This window comes from Gambusia affinis, linkage group LG19 (assembly GCF_019740435.1).
Source record: "Gambusia affinis linkage group LG19, SWU_Gaff_1.0, whole genome shotgun sequence".
Taxonomy (NCBI): domain Eukaryota; kingdom Metazoa; phylum Chordata; class Actinopteri; order Cyprinodontiformes; family Poeciliidae; genus Gambusia; species Gambusia affinis.
In genome coordinates this window covers 3,709,557-3,731,798 of record NC_057886.1, presented here as the reverse complement: position 1 = coordinate 3,731,798, position 22,242 = coordinate 3,709,557, and the positions used below count along the sequence as shown (strand labels likewise).

General features: G+C 37.9%; 2 protein-coding genes and 1 long non-coding RNA gene across 5 annotated transcripts; 2 read left to right on the top strand and 1 right to left on the bottom strand.

The window, feature by feature from the left end:
* Positions 1-168: 168 nt before the first annotated feature.
* On the top strand, positions 169-13,492 carry rab3db (RAB3D, member RAS oncogene family, b). Of its 3 annotated transcripts, none has more exons than XM_044099328.1 (5): positions 169-567; positions 6,549-6,785; positions 11,294-11,412; positions 11,657-11,781; positions 12,611-13,492. In XM_044099328.1, the coding sequence occupies exons 2-5, from the start codon at positions 6,549-6,551 to the stop codon at positions 12,793-12,795; spliced, it is 666 nt and encodes a 221-aa protein (XP_043955263.1). In that variant the 5' UTR covers positions 169-567; the 3' UTR covers positions 12,796-13,492. The 3 variants fall into 3 exon arrangements, with proteins under 3 accessions (XP_043955263.1, XP_043955264.1, XP_043955262.1); XM_044099329.1 differs by lacking the exon at positions 169-567 and adding an exon at positions 831-930; XM_044099327.1 differs by lacking the exon at positions 169-567 and adding an exon at positions 864-1,072.
* A 1,818-nt stretch (positions 13,493-15,310) lies between these two features.
* Positions 15,311-16,907, top strand: LOC122821423. The gene is made up of 3 exons (XR_006369018.1): positions 15,311-15,443; positions 16,060-16,135; positions 16,296-16,907. It is a non-coding gene; the product is annotated as an uncharacterized LOC122821423 (long non-coding RNA).
* Positions 16,908-18,726: 1,819 nt separating this feature from the next.
* LOC122821417 lies at positions 18,727-21,938 on the bottom strand. Its single transcript, XM_044099323.1, has 2 exons — positions 20,542-21,938; positions 18,727-20,265 (listed from the first exon to the last, which is right to left on the bottom strand). The coding sequence occupies exons 1-2, from the start codon at positions 21,361-21,363 to the stop codon at positions 20,098-20,100; spliced, it is 990 nt and encodes a 329-aa protein (XP_043955258.1). The 5' UTR covers positions 21,364-21,938; the 3' UTR covers positions 18,727-20,097.
* Between the last annotated feature and the right edge of the window lie 304 nt (positions 21,939-22,242).

Sequence of the window (22,242 nt, the reverse complement as noted above, 5' to 3'; positions counted from 1 at the left end):
CGCTTGACTTTTAATATTTTAATTCTTCAAAATTATGAAAGCCAAGTATCTCTGCTCTTCCACTCCAACATTAAAAGCTGTACTAAGTGCTTTGAAAACACAAATAAAATACATAGAGCTTTCACTATCGTTCGAAGGCGGAGATACTTTAAGCGTCGCTTGAATTTTGTCGAAGGTGTGCGCGTGCGTGCTGCTCGCGCGCAAACTTCCAAGCGCCCAGCCCTCCTCTGCAGCTCGTGGACTCATCCCTCCTAACAACACCTCTCAGTCGGGACCATCATCCAGAGAGGGCGGGCGGCAGCTCTGTAAACACACCGGGAACTTGTCAGCTGCTCCGGGACAACGACACAAGGACGATAACATAAAATAAAATAAATAAATTAGCATTCTGTGTAGAAGGAAGCACGTCGGCTGCTGTTGCTTCTGCCACTGAAGCAGGAAGGGGGTTTTAGGAGCACTTTACTGGCGAGCGAACTACCCCGGCACCTTACGGGCCAGGCAGAAGAGAGCAGAACCAAACAGCCGAAAGGGGAACCAAGTAGGGCGGTTCTTTTACTGGGTGAAGAGGTAAGCTTCTTGTACAGGGTGGTGGTCGCTTGCTTCACTCTTCCTTTTCTTTCGGACGCCTTACTACGTAGCATAACTCTTACCGTTTACTTGCAAGAACACTTAATTTCCCCCCCCCCCCGTTTTATTATTTATTGTATATTTACAAGAGGTGGAAGCGCCTTGGAGTCTGTTCCCCTTGTCAAAAAAAAAAAAAAAAAATCACCTTCTCTTCTTGTTTGAACCCTCCTCCTAATTAAGGAACAGATGTGGCAGCTGGCTGAAAATCAATAGTGTCCATTTCCTGTTGGTTGGGTGTGCAAACAGTGCCAGCTGAGGGACCTGGCCGCACCGTCATCAGCCTGTTTGTTTTACTGAAACACGGTAATGAGTCATAAAGTTAGCCTCGCTGCCTGGACAGAGATCACTGTTATGATATGACAACCAGTCGGTGCTGATGTGGGACTCCTTATCAAAGCCATCACTTGTACCGCAGTGGGATCTGTTTAGTCAGGTGTTCTGTCAGGTCTGTCTTTCTCCAGGGACATCCATTGTACACAAAAGGAAAGTGACTGAGGTTTTCCTACGGTTCCTGTTAGCTGATTGCAGTGTAAAAGTAGATTGCTTTAAGTTATTTACTCATAGCAGTAAGTACATGCAAATTCCCCCTCTGGGTGCCTAACATAGTGATAATGTGACTGAAGAACCCAGAGCCAGTTTCTAACCTCAGATTTACATTAGCACCTAACAGAGGAGCATTGTGGGAAAAGCCTCAGGTCACAATGAAAACAAAGTCATTTCAGCAAGAGGTGACTGCACTTTTCTTGGCCAATCACGAGCTTTGAAAAGCCTCACCTGCCCATTCCGAATTTAGCCAATGCTGACTTTTGTTTTATTATTAATTTATAATTTTTTTTGTCTGTAAAGTTGTTAAATACAGTGACTAAGTTGTCACCAGCGGGTGCCAATGGTCAATGGTCCAATTGCCGATTGGTGGCAAATTTCTGATGTATAATTCTGTTTTATTTATTTATGAATTGGTGCTTCTATCCTTTGTCTGTTTTTGTTCAAAAGCCTGGCTGCAAAACAAGTTTCCCACCTGGGCGGGACAATGAAGGAACTGAACAATCTCCCAAAATTAAGGAATTGATTCAGTGCCAATTTCTCGATGCGTCCCAAAGTTGAATTTGATTTTTAGCTGTTAAAATTATTCCGATTTTAATCTTTAATATTAGCTTTTAAAAGTAAAACATTTACAACTTTATTGATTGAATTGAATTTTAATGGAACCAAAGTAAACAGTAAACAGTAAACAGTGAGCTATTATTCTCAGTTGTCCTTTCAAGCAGAGAAATGTAAGCCTGATGTTTACATGTAAAGTTTTTGAATTAAATATTATATAAACTGAGTAAAAGTTATGAGGTGCCATCAACATTTAACTAGTTCAGTGCTGTCAAACCTGCCACACTATGAAAACTAATATTTGTGAGTTTATTAAATATTACCTATTAATATCAGTTATTTTCATTAGTGGTGTGCCGTGTCCAGCCCACACTGTGTTTAAATGGCTCATTATATGAAAGCCTATCTCAACACAGTTAAAGTCAGAAGCTCTGATAAAACTTGAGGTTGTTAAAAGTTTCTGCTTTAACAGAATTTTAGTTTAATTGTTTTAGCTAGCTCAGCTACAGCGCTAAAGCTAAAGCCAAACTTGGTACAGGCAGCGATGTTCCACCATACTTAAAAAAGAAAAAAGAAATAGAAAATGTGAATCTTAAATGTCACTGAGATGGTAATAAAGCATTTAGGTGTATTTTTTTTTAAGAAAAGGTGGCATAAAAATATTTTAAATAAATGCTAATGTCACAGTTCTTGGGAAGTGTTTTGGGACAGTTGTTGCTAGTGGACAGTTGTCGGGTAAAACGGTCCATATGCCACCTTATCAGAATAGATTTTAAAAGTGTTACTAATGTCTTCATCACAAAGAAAGCTACGAATGAACATGAAATAATCTCAATAATTTTAAAAAGTTTACTTTTATCTTCTATTTCATTTACTTCAGTGTGTATAAGCTGAAATAAATACATTTTATTTCATTTAGAAAGAGTGATGTTAGATATAGTGATTAAAATTCATCCACATTGCATGGCTGTTACATAAATTTTATTGGTCGAGTTGTTTTTTAAGCAGCACAATACCTAGAAAACCTTCTTCAGGGGAAAAATGACTGCGCTTGTAGAAAACATGGGCCTGGCTTCCTTTTTAAATAATGAGCAAAAGTTGTGAAAGCGACAGAGTTTCACCATCAACCAGCACACAAGACGGCACAAGTCTGTGGGTGTGTTGAACAAGAAGCAGAAGATGTTTGAGAGGCAACAGCTGCAAATGTGTGCAATATTTGTTGACGTCCTGATAATGTCGAAACGATCCAATCTCGCAGTGGCCGCGTTTCCATTAAATGAGGAATACAGTTAAAATCTCGCGAACCAGTCTGCTCACAAGATGTCATTAATAAACAGATCACCCTCATGCCACTTCCTGTCGTCTGCTTCGTCTTTCCCTCCAGTAGTAGCATCCCATTTGTTCACCACACCACCGGTGTGATGCCAAAAAAAATGTTTCCGTTGCAGTTTTGCGAAATAAACATATTCCGATACAACTGGAAAAACCACCCCAACTTTTTTTTTTTATCAGAAATGGGGTTTTTTTTGTGTGTGTTTTTTTTTGCTATTGGATAATTTATTTCTGTAAGTGCAGTTTACACAGTATTTAAGCTGGTGTGAAAACAACTCTAGAAAGTAAAACCTACCTACATTTAAATCGAAAGCAAAATGAACTTGAAAAAACAGCCTTTGTCTTCCTGCTTTGTTACTTTCAGATATGCTAGATAATTTTAAGCTAAATAATTGAAAACATTGTTCCTATTTATACTTCAATAGAAAGTCACAGGATCTTCAATCGACTCATCATGCTTGTGTGGAGGGGAAGAACTCTGACTCGACCTCTCATAACCTGCAACTACTTTGCAACTACATGTGTTGAATGACATGCTTTCTGAAATGTGCAGTCTGTTTTTTATTTATTTATTTATTTTTTTGATCTCTTTTTGCCGTCATTATTCCACCAGATCATGTCTCTATATCCCCACTTCATGTCGAAAACCTCCATTTAGCCACTTAAAAGTCAAACGAACTGACTGCTCCTGACCGCTAATGGGTCTTGCACGCGGCCGAGTCGTGCTCTGGTCTCCACGGAGACGGGGTCTCGGTAGACAGAGGCAGCGCAGCGCTGCGGCGTTTGATCAGCCTTGTGCTTGAAAGCGTAGAGACGGCCAACTCGTTGCTCTCCACTTAATACCCAAAAGCCGAGCAGCTGCTCCCCTCCTCCCACTGTTTGGTCCACTAACAGTGAAAGGGCCTGATGGCAGGTAATCTCATATCGGCCCTCAGGAGAGATGGCAGAGATTAACGCTTTAAGTAAAACAGTTGGCAGAGCTTTGTTTATCTAGAACTCTCTAACCTTTAGATGTTTTATTTTACACATTTTCATCTGTCTGGTATTTGACCCGCTATTGATTTTGTATGTTTTTCCATCTATAAATAACATCTTACTGTGTAACAAGAGTCTGTATATAATCCACTCCTTCTTTTGAAAACACAAATCTACTCTGGGACAATGTGAAGCAGTAAAAGTGACTCAAATTCTGAATCGATTAAAGCATCTGAAGTGTGACCCAGGGGCCGTTTGCCAAACTTGGATGGATTATATGTGGCCCTGTTTCACAGTTCAAAAATAGCCTAACTTTGGTTTGTCAGTTCGGTTGATGTTGCAATAAATTAATTATAATCGCATGATTAACGCAATTAAACAAGCTTGATAAGTTCCACTTGCATGATTTATCGTTTTTCTCTTTTCTCTCTTTCTACCAAAAGCTGTATGACAAAAGTCTTCAGACTGGTCTGTTGGTCTCAAAGAGCCGGTTTTGTTTTGGTTTTTTGAAGAGTAATTTTGTAATTTTTTGTTCATTTACTGTGGATATTAAAAATGTCTTCCAGTTCAAATGCTAAATGTTCATTAGAATTCAAACTGCATTGGTCTCAATAATGTTTTCTTGTGTTATCATGCCATTAGCATGAGATTATTTTATCACTTGATAATAGTCTCAAAACAACAATATTATCGTTTAACTCGATAATTTCTGGGACAAGTCATTGTCCAGCAAAATTAGTTATATTAAAAACAACATTAAGGTGAAATAAAAATAAAAAATAAAAAAAACAATACAAAAAAATAAAAAAAGATGTTGCAATGTGCAACATAAAGTATTCATCCAGGTTTTTGTCTTTAGCTTAATTTATTAGTAATGGGGACCAAAAACATCCAGTGGCTGTTACTGAAATGCGGACTTGGACATGCCCATTTAATACACTTGGCAAAGTAAAGCCAGAGTGAGTCACATCCTGTTCATGTTGCTGAAAAGATATAGAAAAATGTAGGACATGTTTGCTGTTTCTTTCTTGTTAAATCTGGCTAAACCTCCAGGGTTTTTTTGTTTTTGTTTTGTTTTAAATCTACAATGATTTATGAATCGCTTGTCTACAGAAATCCGACTGCTTTGCCTATTTCATTAAAATATAGAGTTTATTTAGCAGGTAAGAATCAAAATGTAAAAGGGTTGTTGCAGTTATAGTTGAAAAGAAAAATACTAAAAATGTTGTGGTCCTGGTCTAACTTCCTGCATGACATTTGTGGCCCTAAAGCTTTGTGGTTTGGACGCCACAGGTTTAAAGGGTCTCCATGGTGGCTTTAGTGACACCTGTTGGCAAGTTGTAGATTGCAACAACCTGTCATTTAGAAACTGTTGAAAACTGATAAAACTGAGTGTGACATTTTTGGATCCTGCTTTAGATAGGATGAGATTCTCGCGGTAAGAATACAACAAAAAAAGTTGTCTAAAAATATTTAATTGCTCTGGTTGAAAACAGAAAGCGAACAATTATTCTGACTGCTGCTAAAATAATCTAACATATTGATGATTCGAATTTTAATAATGTCATCCTGAAAATGTTTTGTTTTTTGTTTTAGTTTTCATAAATTAACCAGTCTCTCCTGTTTACTTTTGTTTGTTTGTTTGTTTTGTTTTTTTAATTTATGAATTCAGCCTTCAAATTTACATCAAAACTCTCCGACGTTTGATAATACACCACCTGTTCTGGTCAATCGACTCTTTTCTTCTTCTTCTATGTATATATTTTGGAAGATGTTTAATCAGAAAAAATAGTATAAAATTTCTTGCAAGTACTTCTGAAGTAGAACCACAAAATCAGTGATTTTGACAGAAAGAAAACCACAGCAAACTTTGACATCCCAGGGAGAGTAATTAATTTAGGAAGAGATAGATGATCAATTCTATCTGGATTAAAAATCAGTTCCCAAAAGGTCTTCCAGACAGACAATAACACACCAAAACAACTTCAGATTTTGGACTCAAGTCTCGTGAACAATTAAATCCATTCAAGAATTACGTTACAATAAAGATTTGAATGAATGAATTCAATGATAAATAAGTGTTATAATGGAGATGGAGGTAAGGTTTGGTAAGGGAAACTTACCTCCATCTCCATCATAACACCTCCATCTGTAAAAAAGACTTTTGGTTCTTCAAAATAAAAGAAGTTCTGGTAAGATTTAGAGAGAAATTTGCCATCTTTTCTCATTCCCTGACCGTTTCTTATTTATACCAAACCATGTTCGTTTCCACTTCACATTGACAACAAAAGTTTTAAGCGCAGAGTTAGTTCATGGCTTCCTGGTAGGTTTGGAACTTGTCAAACGATTCCAATGTTACTGACTTGGACTTGGACTTGGATAAACTCATGTTCCTCAGTCTGTACTACATCTGTTATTTCTAACAATGTTTGCAATAAATGCTGATCGCAGTAAGGATTTCATAGTACACCATTCATATTTTTATTAATCCTTTTATACTCCCTGCTCTGCAGATGGCGTCTACCGACTCACGGCTCCATCAGCCTCCCTCGCAGAAAGACGCGGCCGACCAAAACTTCGACTACATGTTCAAGCTGCTGATCATCGGGAACAGCAGCGTCGGAAAGACCTCCTTCCTGTTCCGCTACGCCGACGATTCCTTCACCCCCGCCTTCGTCAGCACGGTGGGCATCGACTTCAAGGTCAAAACCGTCTTCCGCAACAACAAGCGGATCAAGTTGCAGATTTGGGTGAGTGGGTGAAGCTGGGATTGAGATGTTAGGCCACACCCAACTGTGGGTTGAACAATTAGCAGCAATTTGAATGTCTGTGATAGGTAGTACTTGAAGTGGAAACCCGTGTTTGTCTCTGTGGGTTTGGCCCTTGAGCAAGTTTTTCTTGTCAGTCGTGCAAATGCAGAAGAATGACTTCCTCAAGTTTTCACATTCTTACTTCCTTCTCTTACCTGGCATCTGCTGAGAGTTCCTGGTTGATGCTTGGGGAGATGGTTGTACTGATTAAGGAGGTGTGGCTCTGTTTCAGGTTTCCAGAGTTGCACTTGATGTGTCAAAGCTCAGGTTAAAAAGAGTTAAAAAAAAAAAAAAAAAAGACTTGTCAAGTTTTTATTGGTTTATTTTAAATCAATAGTTTTTGAGGCCATGTTTAAACACGACTTTACAAAAGAGGAGAGACAATGACACTTTCAATTTTTTGATTAGGATTCAGATATTTTATTGCCATACCAGCTGATGTTTGCATATTTGTGGTGGGAAATTCAGACTCGGCATAAATCCAGATATGAATCCAGATTTGTTTGTCCCAGGGGCCTGATGAGACCCAGAGCTACAGGGAGCTCTGCAGTCTCAAAACGTCACAGCAGTTTATGCAAACACGAGTTTATAAACCTTTACCACATTGTCACATTTGCATTGGGTGGTTATTTATACAGAAGCTGTCAGTCATTTACAGGAGGAATGGAGGCAGGAGACGGTTTAATCTTCCTGTGAAAAAGCTGAACGAGACAAAGGGATTGTAAAAATCTACTTAAAAGTATTTATTTTAAGTACTTTATATATATGTGTATATAAAGTACTTAAAATAAATACTTTGTTTTTTCTTTCACCACTTAATGCAAATGTAGTGACAGTTCCAAGGTTTATATAAAATATCATTTGCATCCATTACTGTGAGGTGTTTTTGAGATTTGAGATGGTACTTTGGTCTTCATTTCTCAAATCTTAAATTAAGGCCTTAAAATATTTGTAATGAATTTAAAAAGTAAGTTGTCCTTAAATTAGTTACAGAGGTCTTACATTTTAATCTAAGACCTATTTAATCTTGTAAATTTTGTGTTTCTTTTCTTTTTGTCAGAAAAAAAGTTTGAGTCACACACAGACATCTTCATTACGTGCTGTGACTACTAGAAAACCCCTTGCCAGCTAGCTAGCTAGTTTTTTTGTGTTTGTCATGGGTTAGTTCAGATTTGCTTTAATCTATTTTGTATATATTTTTTTTTTGGAAATCTGAAATTTAATTCCTAAAGGTCTTAAAAATATCTTAAATTTGAGTTGATGAATCTGGCAGAAGCCCTGAAAATGAAGGACATTGGTTCTGATTTGTGGGGTGTGTTTCTACTTTTCATGGATGCCAGAGCAGAATACTCCGATGTCAGACGGATAACTACAGCAGCCAACACACTCCTCTTAATCTGGGATTATTTCAGTATCCTTTAAACAAACACCACCATATAAAACAAAGAATCAGTAACAAAACGATTTTTCTCTGAACCTGTTGTGTTCAGATTTCTGTTTTTGTCTGAACTAATTTTCCATCTTTCCCCTCCAGTACTAGTCTAGTCCAGTACTAGTCTAGTCCAGTACTAGTCTAGTCCAGTACTAGTCTAGTCCAGTACTAGTCGAGTCCAGTACTAGTCTAGTCCAGTACTAGTCTAGTCCAGTACTAGTCGAGTCCAGTACTAGTGTCTGCTCCACCCACCTGTCTGCTCCTTACAGGAACCAACCAATCCCATTGGCAAGTCAAACAGATGATTCATTTGAACTAACAATCTGTGAGCCACTGTATGGTACACAAATAGTGTGCAACATTAATCAGCAGCACACACCAAAACACACATCCAGTCGCCTACCTGGCCAAACATTTGGCTCTCAAACTCTGTGTGCAATGTTAGTGTACTCTCTAGAAAAGAGCGTCTGCTGAAGTAAAGTCCTTGAACTCGTCGACTACAACCAGAAGACCTGAGAGGTCTGGAAAGCTGTTCCGACGACATCAGGTCTTTAATGCATTTTGGTGCAATGCCCTGTTAAGTATATAATGAGCTTTCTTTCACCAAAATCATCATAAAACTCTTGTGTGGCTGCCTGGTCTTAGTGGAGTCACTAACTGTGCTGCTAGATGACAAAGAAACCTGGTATTTCCTAAACCCAGGAAGCAGAGGAAGTAGCCTATCAGCATCTGACCGGGACTCAAAGGAGATACAATGCAGTGCCAGTGTAGCAGTGTGTTTAAGGCGTGTGGAAGCAGCAGGCATGTCTTAAGTTTTGGTCCTCGTGCTCAGTTAATCATCAGCTCTGTAAAAATGTTCTCACCGTTAATCATTTCAGCTCTCATCTCACAAAGATTTCACTGGATCCCTCAGAACAGGCGAAGCGAACTCGTCTTTTCGTCAAACATGTCACTGATCTTACAGTAAACACACACACACCTTTCATATACACTTTGCATAAGCACACCCAGACATATGGTGAGTGTGTAGTGTGTGTCATCCCAGAGGATGTGCTTTGCTGCTTCTTTGTCGGCAGCCAATCTAAACACAGGTGACGCATGTTTGAGGAGCAGGGTCCCAGTGACGTCCGACTACCTGGCTGTGCAGGAGCCTGATTTAAACTGCTTCCCACACACACACACACACACTCACTGGGAGGCAGGTCCTGTCCGCTGTTGTGCTTTGTTTTGTAGCAACCCTCAATACGCTCTGTTTGGTTAGTCATCACATCTCGATGGCTAATATTTGATTCTTTCTGCATGGTTGAGACAGCGAGGGAGCTAAAGTGACCCTGGTTTCACTAAAACCAGATCCTGGAGGGATGAAGGGAGAATTCAACGGTTCCCATACAAGGTGCTGCTCTGTCCTGTGCATTATGAAGAGAGATGAGATGTGAGGCCGCCACCTTGGAATGAAACATTCATAACCCTTATTAGTTTCTGGTTACTTACACAACCTGCTCCGTTTCAAACACTGGAACACACACCAGAGTCCTGATGCAAACCGAGGAGTCTGGAATGTCACTGGGCTGAAAGGATTTATCAGATTAGTCATCATTAATCGTGATAATCAGAATAATTGTGATTCATCAGAATAATTGTGATTCATCAGAATAATTGTGATTAATCAGAATAATCGTGATTAATCGCGACCAATTGTGATTAATCGATTGTTGAAATAATCGTCAAATTAGCAATTGATTAATGGTTCACAAGATAAACCACACAAGACAAAAAACACAAAAGGCAATTTGCCGAAAGAACAAATCAGAGACGTAATTAAGCCAAAACTGTTCAAAAATACATTTTACATATAAGATTAGGAGAAAAAAAATAAAACATTTGTCTGTAAATGTGCTCTAGTCAAAACTCAAGTGTTAGTTGTGGCGCATTAAAAGCTTGTGGTTGTAACATGACCAGATGTAAAAACGGGTAGTTGTTTTTTGTTTGTTTTTGTGTAACTGTGTTTCATTTTTATCATGTAAAACACTTTCAGCTGCCTTCATGCTGACGACTGAGCTTTAGCGTTAGCTGTTCAGTTTTTATAGAAAGATTAAAGGCTTCTCTGAAGAAAGGTGCATGAGATGAAGGGTTGTGTAAAAGATTAGACAGTTTTTTTGTGTCATTTCCAGGGGGAAAAAAAGAAGTAAAAATGTAGCTGTATACTTCCACAATACTTACAAAAAAAAGTGTTTTGGAAAGATGTTTTTTCAGAAATAGTCATTTCAAGTTTTAAATGGTTATAAGACTAACATCGAAATGCACCAGCATTTCCAATAGCAGATTGCTATTGGAACAAAAGGCAATTATAACGTTGACCCTGCTGCCCCCTTGTGGTTTAACATCATACATACTTGATCACGCATGAAAAGATTGGTTCTCCTGATTTGTTGACCAGAATCAGAGTTGGGCAGTAACTAGATACATTCACTTCTTGGAAAAAAATTTACTTTTAGGGAGCATTTTGACTACGCTGTAGTTTTTACTTTTAAATGAGTAACTTTATTTTTGAAGAGTCGCTATGGTTACTACCCACTCTGAGTAACTTCACATAGTGAAGAACAAGATTGTTTTAGCCAAAAGTTCACCAGACACAGACACACACCTGCAGTTGTTGTTAGTTTTATTTTGAAAGAAACTGCTTTGGATTTTTTATTTTTTTGTGTTACTTATGAATTATTGTCCTTTTCATCCTTAACATACCAACATTTTCACTCCACTTAAGGCTTTCTGGTTATGTAACTTTGAAATATTAAATGATTGATAATTTGATGACTCACTACTTGAGTCGCCTTTTTGCAGAATTCTTTATTACTCTTACTTGAGTCATTTCTTGTTTGGCTCCTTTTTACTTGAGTAAAACCATGTTGTAGTGGTGCTGCTCTTTCTTCAGCACAATTCTTGGATACCGTATTCACCTCAGCCTGACTTTGAGAATTGAATGTTTCTGATGGCGTTTCTGTGTTTATCCCCACAGGACACAGCAGGACAGGAGCGCTACAGAACCATCACTACAGCGTACTACAGAGGAGCCATGGGCTTCCTGCTCATGTATGACGTCTCTAACCAGGACTCCTTCGGTGCAGTGCAGGACTGGTGAGTAAACAAGTTGAATCTTCATCTTTTTGTTCTACTTTCTCAAAAGTGTTTGTCCAGTGAACGACTGGTACCTGTTGTAAATGTTAGCTCCCAGTTCTTCATTTTGGCTTTATCTGTTCCTCGTGTTTCTTTAGTATTCCTCACATCGGCTGAAACGTCCTTCTGAGTAGAAATGTTCTTCATCTTATTTGCATCTGAAGTACTCCGGTGGCTGTTTACTGGTGGGGATCTTGTCTTCCAGGGCGACACAGATCAAGACGTACTCATGGGACAACGCTCAGGTCATCCTGGTTGGTAACAAGTGTGACCTTGAGGATGAAAGGGTCATAGCCACAGAGGACGGCCAGCGGCTGGCTGAAGAGCTCGGTAATTACCGTAGTAGCACATTATTATTTATTAGTAGAGCATTGTGTTACAGCAGACGGATTAGAGTTGTGAAGATGTTTAAAGTAGGGTTGGATGTACTCAGGCGCAGACTCACCACCAAAGATTGGTAGCTGTCATTAGCTGTGCTTCTGTTGACCACATCGTTGCAAAAATACATTTGCTCAATGGAAACATGGCAACTTTGAATGAAATTTTACATTTTTCACAAAAACATTCTCATCATCACTGTATTTTGCAAAATTGCAATGGAGACACTTCGTCAGCATCATACATGTCATGTGATCAGCAACAGGATGGGAAAGACAAAGAAGAAGTCAGGCTTGTTTATAACGACTCATTGCGTAAACAAAGTTATTCCCGAGTGATTTTAATTGTGTCTGTTTTGTTTTTTTCCAATCTTATCAGAATATTGACAAGGTTTTGCAGTGGAAACGCAGCTAGTGTAGGTAGAGGTGGTTCTACAAAAACATTGTCATGCAAGTCACACGTCTGCATTTTTCTTTGCAACGATACGCCACTACTTTGTGTCAGTCTATCACACACAAAATCCCTGTGAAGATCAGGACTGGAGTGTAACAAATGAATACTTATGAAATACTAGACAGGAAACTGACGTCTCAGTACAACCTTTCCCAAGAACAAAACATAAACACAGGACACGGTCCTTTCATTAGATGAGAGGAACAAAACCTCCGGACACGAACAGCAACATATTGACAACATAAAAACACGGAGCACATGGAATGTGAAACACTTAGTACTGGTAGTTTGTTGTTTTTTTTAAGGCACTTGTGTCGCCTGCTTCCAGGCTTCCGTTTCTTCGAGGCCAGCGCCAAGGACAACATCAACGTCAAGCAGGTGTTCGAGTGTCTAGTCGACATTATCTGTGACAAGATGAACGAGACCATGGAGGAAGAGAGCAACCTCACAGCCAACCACATGACCCACGGCTTTAAAGACTCTTCAGAAAGCAACGGTGCCTGCGCCTGCTAAGCAACGGGCCTTTTTAGAAAGTCTCCAATCACACACACACGTACACTGATATGAAGAACAACTTCCACTCTGTGTCTGGACTGTGGAAAGTGCTACAGAGCCAGTTGGCTAAGTGGCTAACTGAGACGGTCTTGGTTTGGCCTCTCCTACAGGGCTGTCGTTTTCCGTAAAATGAAGCGTTTCGTTCCATCTCTGTTCTTTTTCTCTCTCTCTTTTTTTTTTTTGGTATAATAATTTATAACTGTGTTCTGAAGCCTCTCGAAGTTTCAACATCCTGGGCTAATCAGCGTTTAATATTTCCAGTGCCTGCTTTGTGGATTTGGTTTTCTCACCATCAGGAAACCACCGCACACCGATCTAAAGATTGACTCATCCGACAGCACTTGTACCACAATAATATATATACCTTTTATTTAATATGTATTTTATAGGGAAATAAATGTAAACCTCATAATGTACCAAAGTCACTTTACCTTGTGGATTTTAACATCTGCCAATATAAGATTTGCATTGATTTGATTGACTTTTTTTTTTTTTACAGACGTGTGGAGAAAATACAATAAAGAAAATACAATAACTGTACAGATGTAGATAAATCTGTTGGCACCAATGGTAAAGCTGAGTATGAAAAATTTAATAAAATAAATCTTTTATCACAGCAAAAATCCAACCTACATTTCTGTTTCAGAAAATGTTTTCAGTGTGGGGAAAATAAGTAACATGTTAGGAAATGATTAGAGTTGAGAAAATCACTGGTTGTAGGAATCCCCTCCCCAAAGTTTGTCTTTAAAACAAATACTGAAAAATGATTTCAAATTCAAACTTACAATTTTAGGTTGATCTTAAATTTTAGGAAATCTTCTTGTTGGTGATTCAGGACTTCTCGTTTCACTGGGGTATAAATTAGACGCGACACACAGGCCCGGCTCTTAGACTGCTGGACTGGAACCGTGTTCATCCAGCCAACACACACAGTGACAACTATTGAAAACTGCTGCCCTAAAAACAGTCGAGGAAACCAACTCTGTGTTTGCATTGACGGAGTATTAATGTGGTAAATCATCTTGTTGTTGGCGTAATTACTCTCCTCTAAAAGTGAAACAGTCGGTGTGTGTGTGTGTGTGTGTGTGTGTGAGCTCAGATAAGGCCATCAGTCAAGGCCTCTTTTGTCCTTTCTTCCTCTTTACTGTTACTTTTTCTTCACAGCATTAATGATTTCCCCCTTTCTGAATCATATATAGGCTATGTATATATAAAATTGAAGGAATTGAAAGTTTCTCTTTGGGCCAAGTTTCAGTAGTTGCAATCTGCCCCATGTGACCAAACTGTTATCACCATATATGTGCTGGCCACTAACAGTCACTATGAACCAGATGTGTGCTGATAAGCCATCGTTTGAGCGGCTCTTCCCACTCCACACGCTGCTGTTAACATGAGCCTGGGGGGGGGGGGGTTACGGCCAAATCGAAATAGGTGCATATTATGGAAGCCCATTTCCGCCATGAAAAAAAAAGACCAACTGGAAGTCATAATTTCGACTTTCAAAGTCATAATTATGAGATTCAAAGTGATAATTTCGACTTTCAAAGTCATAATTATGAGATTCAAAGTGATAATTTCGACTTTCAAAGTCATAATTATGAGATTCAAAGTGATAATTTCGACTTTCAAAGTCATAATTTCGACTTTCAAAGTCATAATTATGAGATTCAAAGTGATCATTTCGACTTTCAAAGTCATAATTATGAGATTCAAAGTCATAATTTTGACTTTCAAAGTCATAATTATGAGATTCAAAGTCATAATTTCGAGATTCAAAGTCATAATTTCGACTTTCAAAGTCATAATTATGAGATACCGGAGCAGTTGGAGACAAGCCTCCTTAGAATAACCGCGTGCTCCAGCTCCCAGTTAAATATGATCCTAAATCCAAGGTCCAATCTTTGCTACTGCGTTAAGAGTCAGTAAAAGGTAGGTTCGCCTTTTTTGATTTTTGATTTTGTTTAGATTCCTTCGTTTTGATTGCTTTTTGATCGTGTGGTGTTATGTACGTCGTTCGTTGTTTGAGCAACATGAGCTAGCTGCAGGTTAACCGTCAAACGTGCTAACCTTGATATAGCATATTTAACAGAGTTTTTTTTTTTTAAGTAGTCCGTTAATTAGATTGTTTTTATTTCAGAGTGCGATAAGAAGTTTGTACTCCAAAAATTCAATAAGTTAATATGTATAATTATTTTGTGGCATAAATACAAGCAATAGCTAGTAGGTTAAAACAAGCTCCACAGCTCGTTTTATGCACGTTTTGTTATGCATAATGTGATTCACTATCTTTCCCGTTAAATTGTTTTTTTTTGTCGATACATAGACAAGAGTAAAAATATGGAAGTACAATATGCATCAGTTTTCAAACTGTTTTCTTAGCAGTTTCATGTACACTTATGCTAATGCTGGAGATCTACAGATTTACATTGACAATATTTATAAAAGCAATTCAAAATACGAAAAATTGAAAAACAAGGAACTTAAAAAATCCCCAAAACAGGCAGGCCCTGTTGAAAATTTTAACTCCTCAACTTTACTCAACTTTCAGGATACCTACAAAAGAGACAGAGGAGGTTCCTTTGACCTGAACCTAAACCTAAACAGAGGTAAGTTGCAACTCTTGTGAAAATCCAATTTATCATATTATCTGTTTAAATGAAAGTAATTAAGATCAAAACTGAAATCATTCTGATGATGCTCATGCACTTGACTCTTTTATAAAGATGGGAATTTCATTTTGAGAATTGTTCAACCATTGAAATATTTTAGGGGAAAAATGTAAACAGAACTTTCAGACCTAAGCTCTACACTTTACCATTTAGTTGTGGAGACACTGGTAGATTTTTCTTTATTACTTTAATGTAGTTTCTCTGTGTATTGGTTTATTATTGCAGATCTGTACAGCTGTTTTGTTGTCTATCGTCTTTATTTTAGCAGGAGCTTGAGTCTGAAATGTTTCACCACTGTGCCTCATAAATGTTTTTAAAAAAACATTATGGTGTGAAAGCTGTGGATAAAATGGGAAAGGTCACATCACCAGTTTGGCAGTATTTCAGATATAAAAAAAAAAAAAAAATTGATATAAAATAATAAAAAATGCTTGAATTGTGAAATGTTTTTCAGTAATATCATTCAACCCTATTCACATGTTCATAATAAATTTTTTGCAATGTTATGTTTTATTAGACATTATTCATTAGTTATTGTGTGTAATTGTCACAGGATGGACGAGATATATGACTTCTTAAAATCACGGGATGTTTCAGAGGAAGTCATACAACGACTGCAAAAGGATAAGGTAGCTAGATTGCTAAGGAAATCAGTACATTTAGAAGTTATCATACAACACTATTATAGAGACATGGTGAAGACAGATCAGTTTTATCATGTGGCTGTTTTTACTGGGTTTTCCCCCCATTTTTATAGGTTAAATAACTGTTTTAACTTTTGTTTTCTAGATTGACTCCAGTGTCCTTCTGCTCATGACAGATGAGCAGCTTAAGGAGTATCTCCCATCTTATGGTGACCGACTGGCACTTCTCGGATATTGCAGACGAAGGGAAAATGATCCTGCTGGCCGGAAATCAAAACTTTTTGACCGACTGAGAGCCAAGATTTCAAGGAACAAAGGCAACGATCAAAAGCAGATCTCAGAAAATGTTAGCATCGGAAATGCTCAAAAAACTGTTCGAAAAGTTGAGATAGGATGGATGAATTCTCGAGATGGGAAGTTTTTTAAAGTTCGGACAAAGAAAGGTGGTGGAACAAGAAAAATTGATGTGTCAAAGGAATGTAGAAAAAATGACTTAATTGAAAAGGCAGTGGGTTTGTTTTTTCCGTCTCAAAGAAATTCACATGGAAGAATTACAGATTTTGAGGTTGACATGACAGATTTCCAGGAACATTCACTTGATGAACATATTACAGTTGGAGAACTTTATGAGCAGACAAAACTACCTGTTTTGCGTTTTTACCTAACAACCAAAAAGAAGGACACTGGCAGCGACTCAGAACCAGACAACCCCAGTGGAAATGACCAAGACACTTTAAGGTTTTCTACTTACTCTCAAGTTTGCACACCACTGACTCAATCCAAAGCACCAGACAGCATTGATGCCATATATGTTGGAACCAGCAGTGTCCTGACAAACAGCAGCAGTGATAATGTTCACCTAGTTCACTCTACTGATGACATGGGTGATTTGTCCAATGTCCAAGAGCTAGACGCAGGAATCAATGGGGACATTTTAGAAGACAGTGGCACTGTTACCTTTTTCACAGGACACATTTCTGACACAGATGGTCTCAGTCTTGATGACACCCTTCCTCTGTCTCCACAGCCATCTACTCCAGTGCTTTCTTCTTCACAATTTGATTCTTTGAACGAGCCGATTGTTCAGAGAGAAGGGATTAAGAAAATCCTTGTTCTTCACCGTGGCCAGATCCTGAAAGAACTAATTTCACATTTTTGTGATCCAGGTGTCACTCAGGAGGACATATGTATTCAAGTGGTGCTCCCTGATGGAAGGCAAGAAAAGGCTGTTGATGATGGAGGAGTTTTGAGGGATGTCCTCTCAGAATTTTGGCAGGACTTTTATGAACAGTGCACAATGGGCAATAACTTTAAGGTGCCCTACTTGCATCATGATTTTGGACAGCAACAATGGGAAAGCATTGGCCGAATTATTGCCTTTGGCTGGCAAAAACAGAAGTACCTGCCTATAAAACTAGCTCCAGTAATACTGGAACAAGCAGTTCTTGGTTCTATAAAGAGTCCTCTTGTCGATAGCTTCTTAAGGTATGTTACAGAGTACGATCGGATGGTGTTTGAATCTTGTCTTTCAGATTTTCAGAGTGTTGACAAAGAAGAGCTTCTGGAAATCATGGATATCCATAACTGTCGAAGAGTACCAACAGCTGATAACATAGAGCTAGTACTTGAGGAGCTTGCCCACCAAAAGCTCATTCAGGAACCTGCCTTTGTTATTAAGCAGTGGAGAACTGTCCTTTCCCCGCTGAGGTCAGAGATGGAAAGTATTACAGCTGCATATGAAAATCTCCAGCCAACATTAAGAAAGGTTATACATTCAATTGTATATCCTGCAGTCATGAATGCACTGCAGAAAAACATCAGCAAATATGTAAGTTCTTATCTCAGAGAATCAGACTCACAACACCTGTCACTTTTTCTGTGGTTCTGCACAGGATCTGATTTGTTTCTTCAAAAAACTATCAGTGTTAGCTTCACTCAACTTCAAGGTATTCAGAGACGGCCAGTTGCCCACACATGCGGTTGCTACTTAGAGTTGCCAGTTAATTATGATAACTATCCAGAGTTTCGACACGAAATAAACAAGGTCCTAGAGAGTAGTGTATGGGTGATGGATATAGTCTAACAGACTTCAGCTGAAGAACATGTGAGTTTAAGGAATCTTTGGTAACACCTTATTTGAAGGGGTGTGCATAAGATGACATGATGACACTGTCATAAACATGACAATATCTGTCATGAACATGAAGGAGTCTTTATGAATGTTTATGACAGTTGTCATGAAGTGTCATTTGGTAAATAATGACACTTTTAATGCAAAGTTGCTCTAAAAGTTGCATTAAAAGTCCAGTAAAAGTGCCAACTTTGCATGATTTTGTGAATTATGATAATTTAATGCAAAGTTGGCACCTTTGATGGACTTTCAATGCAACTTTTAGAGCAACTTTGCATTAAAAGTGTCGTTATTTACCGAATGACACTTCATGACAACTGTCATAAACATTCGACTTCATGTTCATGACAGATATTATGTCATGTTTATGACAGTGTCATGTCAGTCTTACGCAAACCCCTTCAAATAAAGTGTTACCAAATCTTTTTGTTTTAAACTTTCAAAGTTTAGCATTATCTTAACAAGATGTTTTAGCTCATCTTAACTCCACAGAGTTTCTACTTTTTGCAATTTATTTTTCTCTGGAGTATTTATAAGACCTGCAATGTCACAGTAGGCCCTCCACTACTAGTGTTTTTGGGGGGGTTTTCTGTTAAAGTACTCCAAAGTTGAAGTTTAAAGCATAAATTTGAGTTGGCAGTAAAATGTATTTTCTCAATATTTTGGGTTTATCACATTTAAATATTTTATATTGTTACTAGAATTTTTTTTTACTTTTAATTTTACTTGAGGCTGCAAAAGTTGGTTTGTTCCACAATTAAAAATGCAATATGGCCGCCGCGCTTGTAAACAAGCAGCTCTTAGTTGCATAAATAATTTCTGAATAATTTCTGATGTTTTGTTTCTTATATCAGTCACATAATTTAAATGTTCAGTGGATGAACATGTTGCTACTCTGTTTGAATGCAGTTCTGGAAGAAATGGAGTAAAGTGTTTCATTTACCCTTGTTCCTCAAAAATGTTCTTTTGTTTACTCAGCATTTTATTTATATTTTTGTTTTAAGTAAACATAACCTTAAATATTTTCAATAACAGATTGGTGCCATTGCAATAGCTCAATATCAGATTTAACCAGAAAACAACTGAAAAAGAACACTTTTTTCTTTCTTTTTTTTTACACCTTGAAGCATTGTCATTATCTTAAATAATTATTTTAAAACACTCAAAGGCTTCTCTAATAGCTAAATAGAGACTTTAATTTTGAAGTTCAATAAAGCGCTTTTTCCAGTTTATATGTGTGATTTATTTGGGGTGGGGGAAGCTTTAAATCAGCATTGTGTTGCACACCTGAAAAATAATGAGGTTTCTACAGCAGTTCTCAATTCCTTTATTTCCTGTTTAGTAATCAGCATAATGTTCAAACTGCAATGCAATGATATTGATAATAAAGGGAAAATATCAAAACCAAAAATCATCTGTCCAATGCATCAATATGTTTTTCTAATGTCAGACTTATTTTATCAGCTCAGCATGATTTATCTTATTTTAGTGTCTCTTTTTGCTTAGTTACAGAGCTTGTGAATGGCTTTGACCCATCTTTATACTGGTGCAACAATGTGTTGAAGCAAATGCTGCCACTCTCAGAATGTCATCAAATATCTACTGAAGTCCAAATTAGGGACGAGGTAGCAAACTGTCAACGCAACAAAATGTTTTTACATTTATCAATGCAGCTCCAAATCTCTGGTAATCAGCTGTATAGATCAGTTGTTGCAAACACATCATCTGTGACATTCAGGTTATGCTCTGAAATCAGGTCCACACAGATACTGAAGACATCTTCATCGCATGGAAAGTTTTTGAAAACACAGTTTTCCTAGCAGGCTTCAACCCTGTTCAGATCAATGCTGTGTAGATAGTCTCTGGTTCCATACACTTCAGGTACTGTGTACATCATGAATGGTCGCCCATGAGGACTTTGTGAATTGTGTGTTGGATGTATCCTGTGGTGGTTCCAAGCTGAAACAACTTCATTTAGTTCTTTCTAGAAGAAAACAAAAAACCAGACTAAACTCATAGCTTTGAAATAAACATTCAAAAGTAAAACGGAAGTGTAAATCTAGCACGACTGTTATTTATCCAAAAACAGGGAAGTTTAAATCAAGCAACTACCCAAACATGCAATCTGTGCAATATTTAAGATATGCTATTAATTTACTATCATACTCAGAAAATAAATCTTTGCACATCATAACCACTTTATGGCAATCATAAATATTTTCAATAGGTGAGAAGACAGAGCAGCTCAAATCAAGCTCACCTGTATTATGTGGAGAAAACAGAACTGGATCAAGGCTTTGTCCAAGGAGTTATCCGAGAAGTGTCCATCTGCTTTCAGTTTGTCAAAGAGGTCCATCCAGAACTGGATACATTCACTTCGCAGGGTCAACCACCATCTTTCAATCCGCTGATTTCCAGTGCTTGGACCAAATATTACATTATCACTTTGAGGTTGATCTTCTGTAAGATGCAAATATCTTTGCATGTCAGCTGCATTAACATTTTCTGTCCCTAAATCCACTCTAAGTCTTTCAGGACAACCCTCAGCTTTAATCACTGCATCCATGAAGTATCCAGCAATGACTCTCGGATCGTTATTTGTTTTGTATGCCTCAAGCCATATTAGCCTTCTGGAAAAACCGTCAATGCAACCATTGATCCCAATTCCAAATGGTTTGAGCTTATCGTAGCCGTCCATATGCCAAACATAGTTTGGACCACGACTATAGTAAATCCGTCTCCTCAGTCGATTTCTTGACCTTAGGTCTACTCCTTCACCATCTAGTAAGCGTAAAAGGACTTGAACTGTTTCCCTGTCTGTAACAATACCATTCATCCAGCATTTTTGGCGCATCCATCGATATCCGTGACATTGTCCAGAGGTTTCAAGTTGCTGACGAATGAAAGCTGCCACTACACTCACATCAGTTTTGTTCTTTCGGCGCCAAAGTTTCTTCTTATTAAGAATCCTTTCTAGTGTCCTCTTGCTAAGAATAACCCCATGAACCTCAGCCAGCAAAGCAAGAATTTCATCATTGGTTAAACCACATCTGAAATACTCCTCAATTTGTTTATAATCCATTAATAGAAGAAAAATCTGTTTTCCTGGTTAGACAGATCAAATGGAATACTGTGTAAATCTGACACAAGACAGCATGTCTGTTTTTTTGGAAAAATCGAAATTATGACTTTGAACGTTGAAATTATGACTTCCTGTTGGTCTTTTTTTTCATGGCGGAAATGGGCTTCCATAACGAAGAGAAGGAGGATGATCATTTGTTTCTTTCGGACATTCATCTGCATGGTTTATGAAAAGTTGCGTGTTATACGAACATGTTGAATCCAAACACTGAGAATGGCGCTTCATTTAAAATAATGAGTACATTTGTTTGGCAAACTTAAATCGCCAACTACAGTTAAATTCCGCACGCCGCTTCAAAGTACAGGCGGATATGCGCCAGTGGCTTTATGTATTATGAATAATGCTGTTTTCGTCTGTCGTCGCCATTATGTTTTTTTTTTTATGGTTTATCGCGTGAAAAAGCTTATTCACATGTGATTTGGAATTCATTTCTCATCCAGTGGATATGTTTTCCGCTAAATGAAATCTTATTTTGAAACCTATTTTTTTAACTTACTAATTTATTTGGTCTGAAATATTTGACCAAAAGGAAACCATAAACGGTAAAAAAAAAAAAAAATCACTAAAGCGAGAAAATACTTTCGCACAACATACATGGAAATCTAGATCATTACCATCTTCAGTAATGGCAATGAAGATGGTAATGATCATCTTTATGGTGATCATGGTTAGAAAACGGGCCAGAAAACGGATTTCTACCCTGTTTTCTAGAAATCCGTCCTGAAACATGAGCAGCAGCCCGGTTAAACCAAAGGCGGCGGCAAACCGAATGTGATTTATGACCGCAGATTTTAGCTCTCTGTCCATAACATGAAGTCC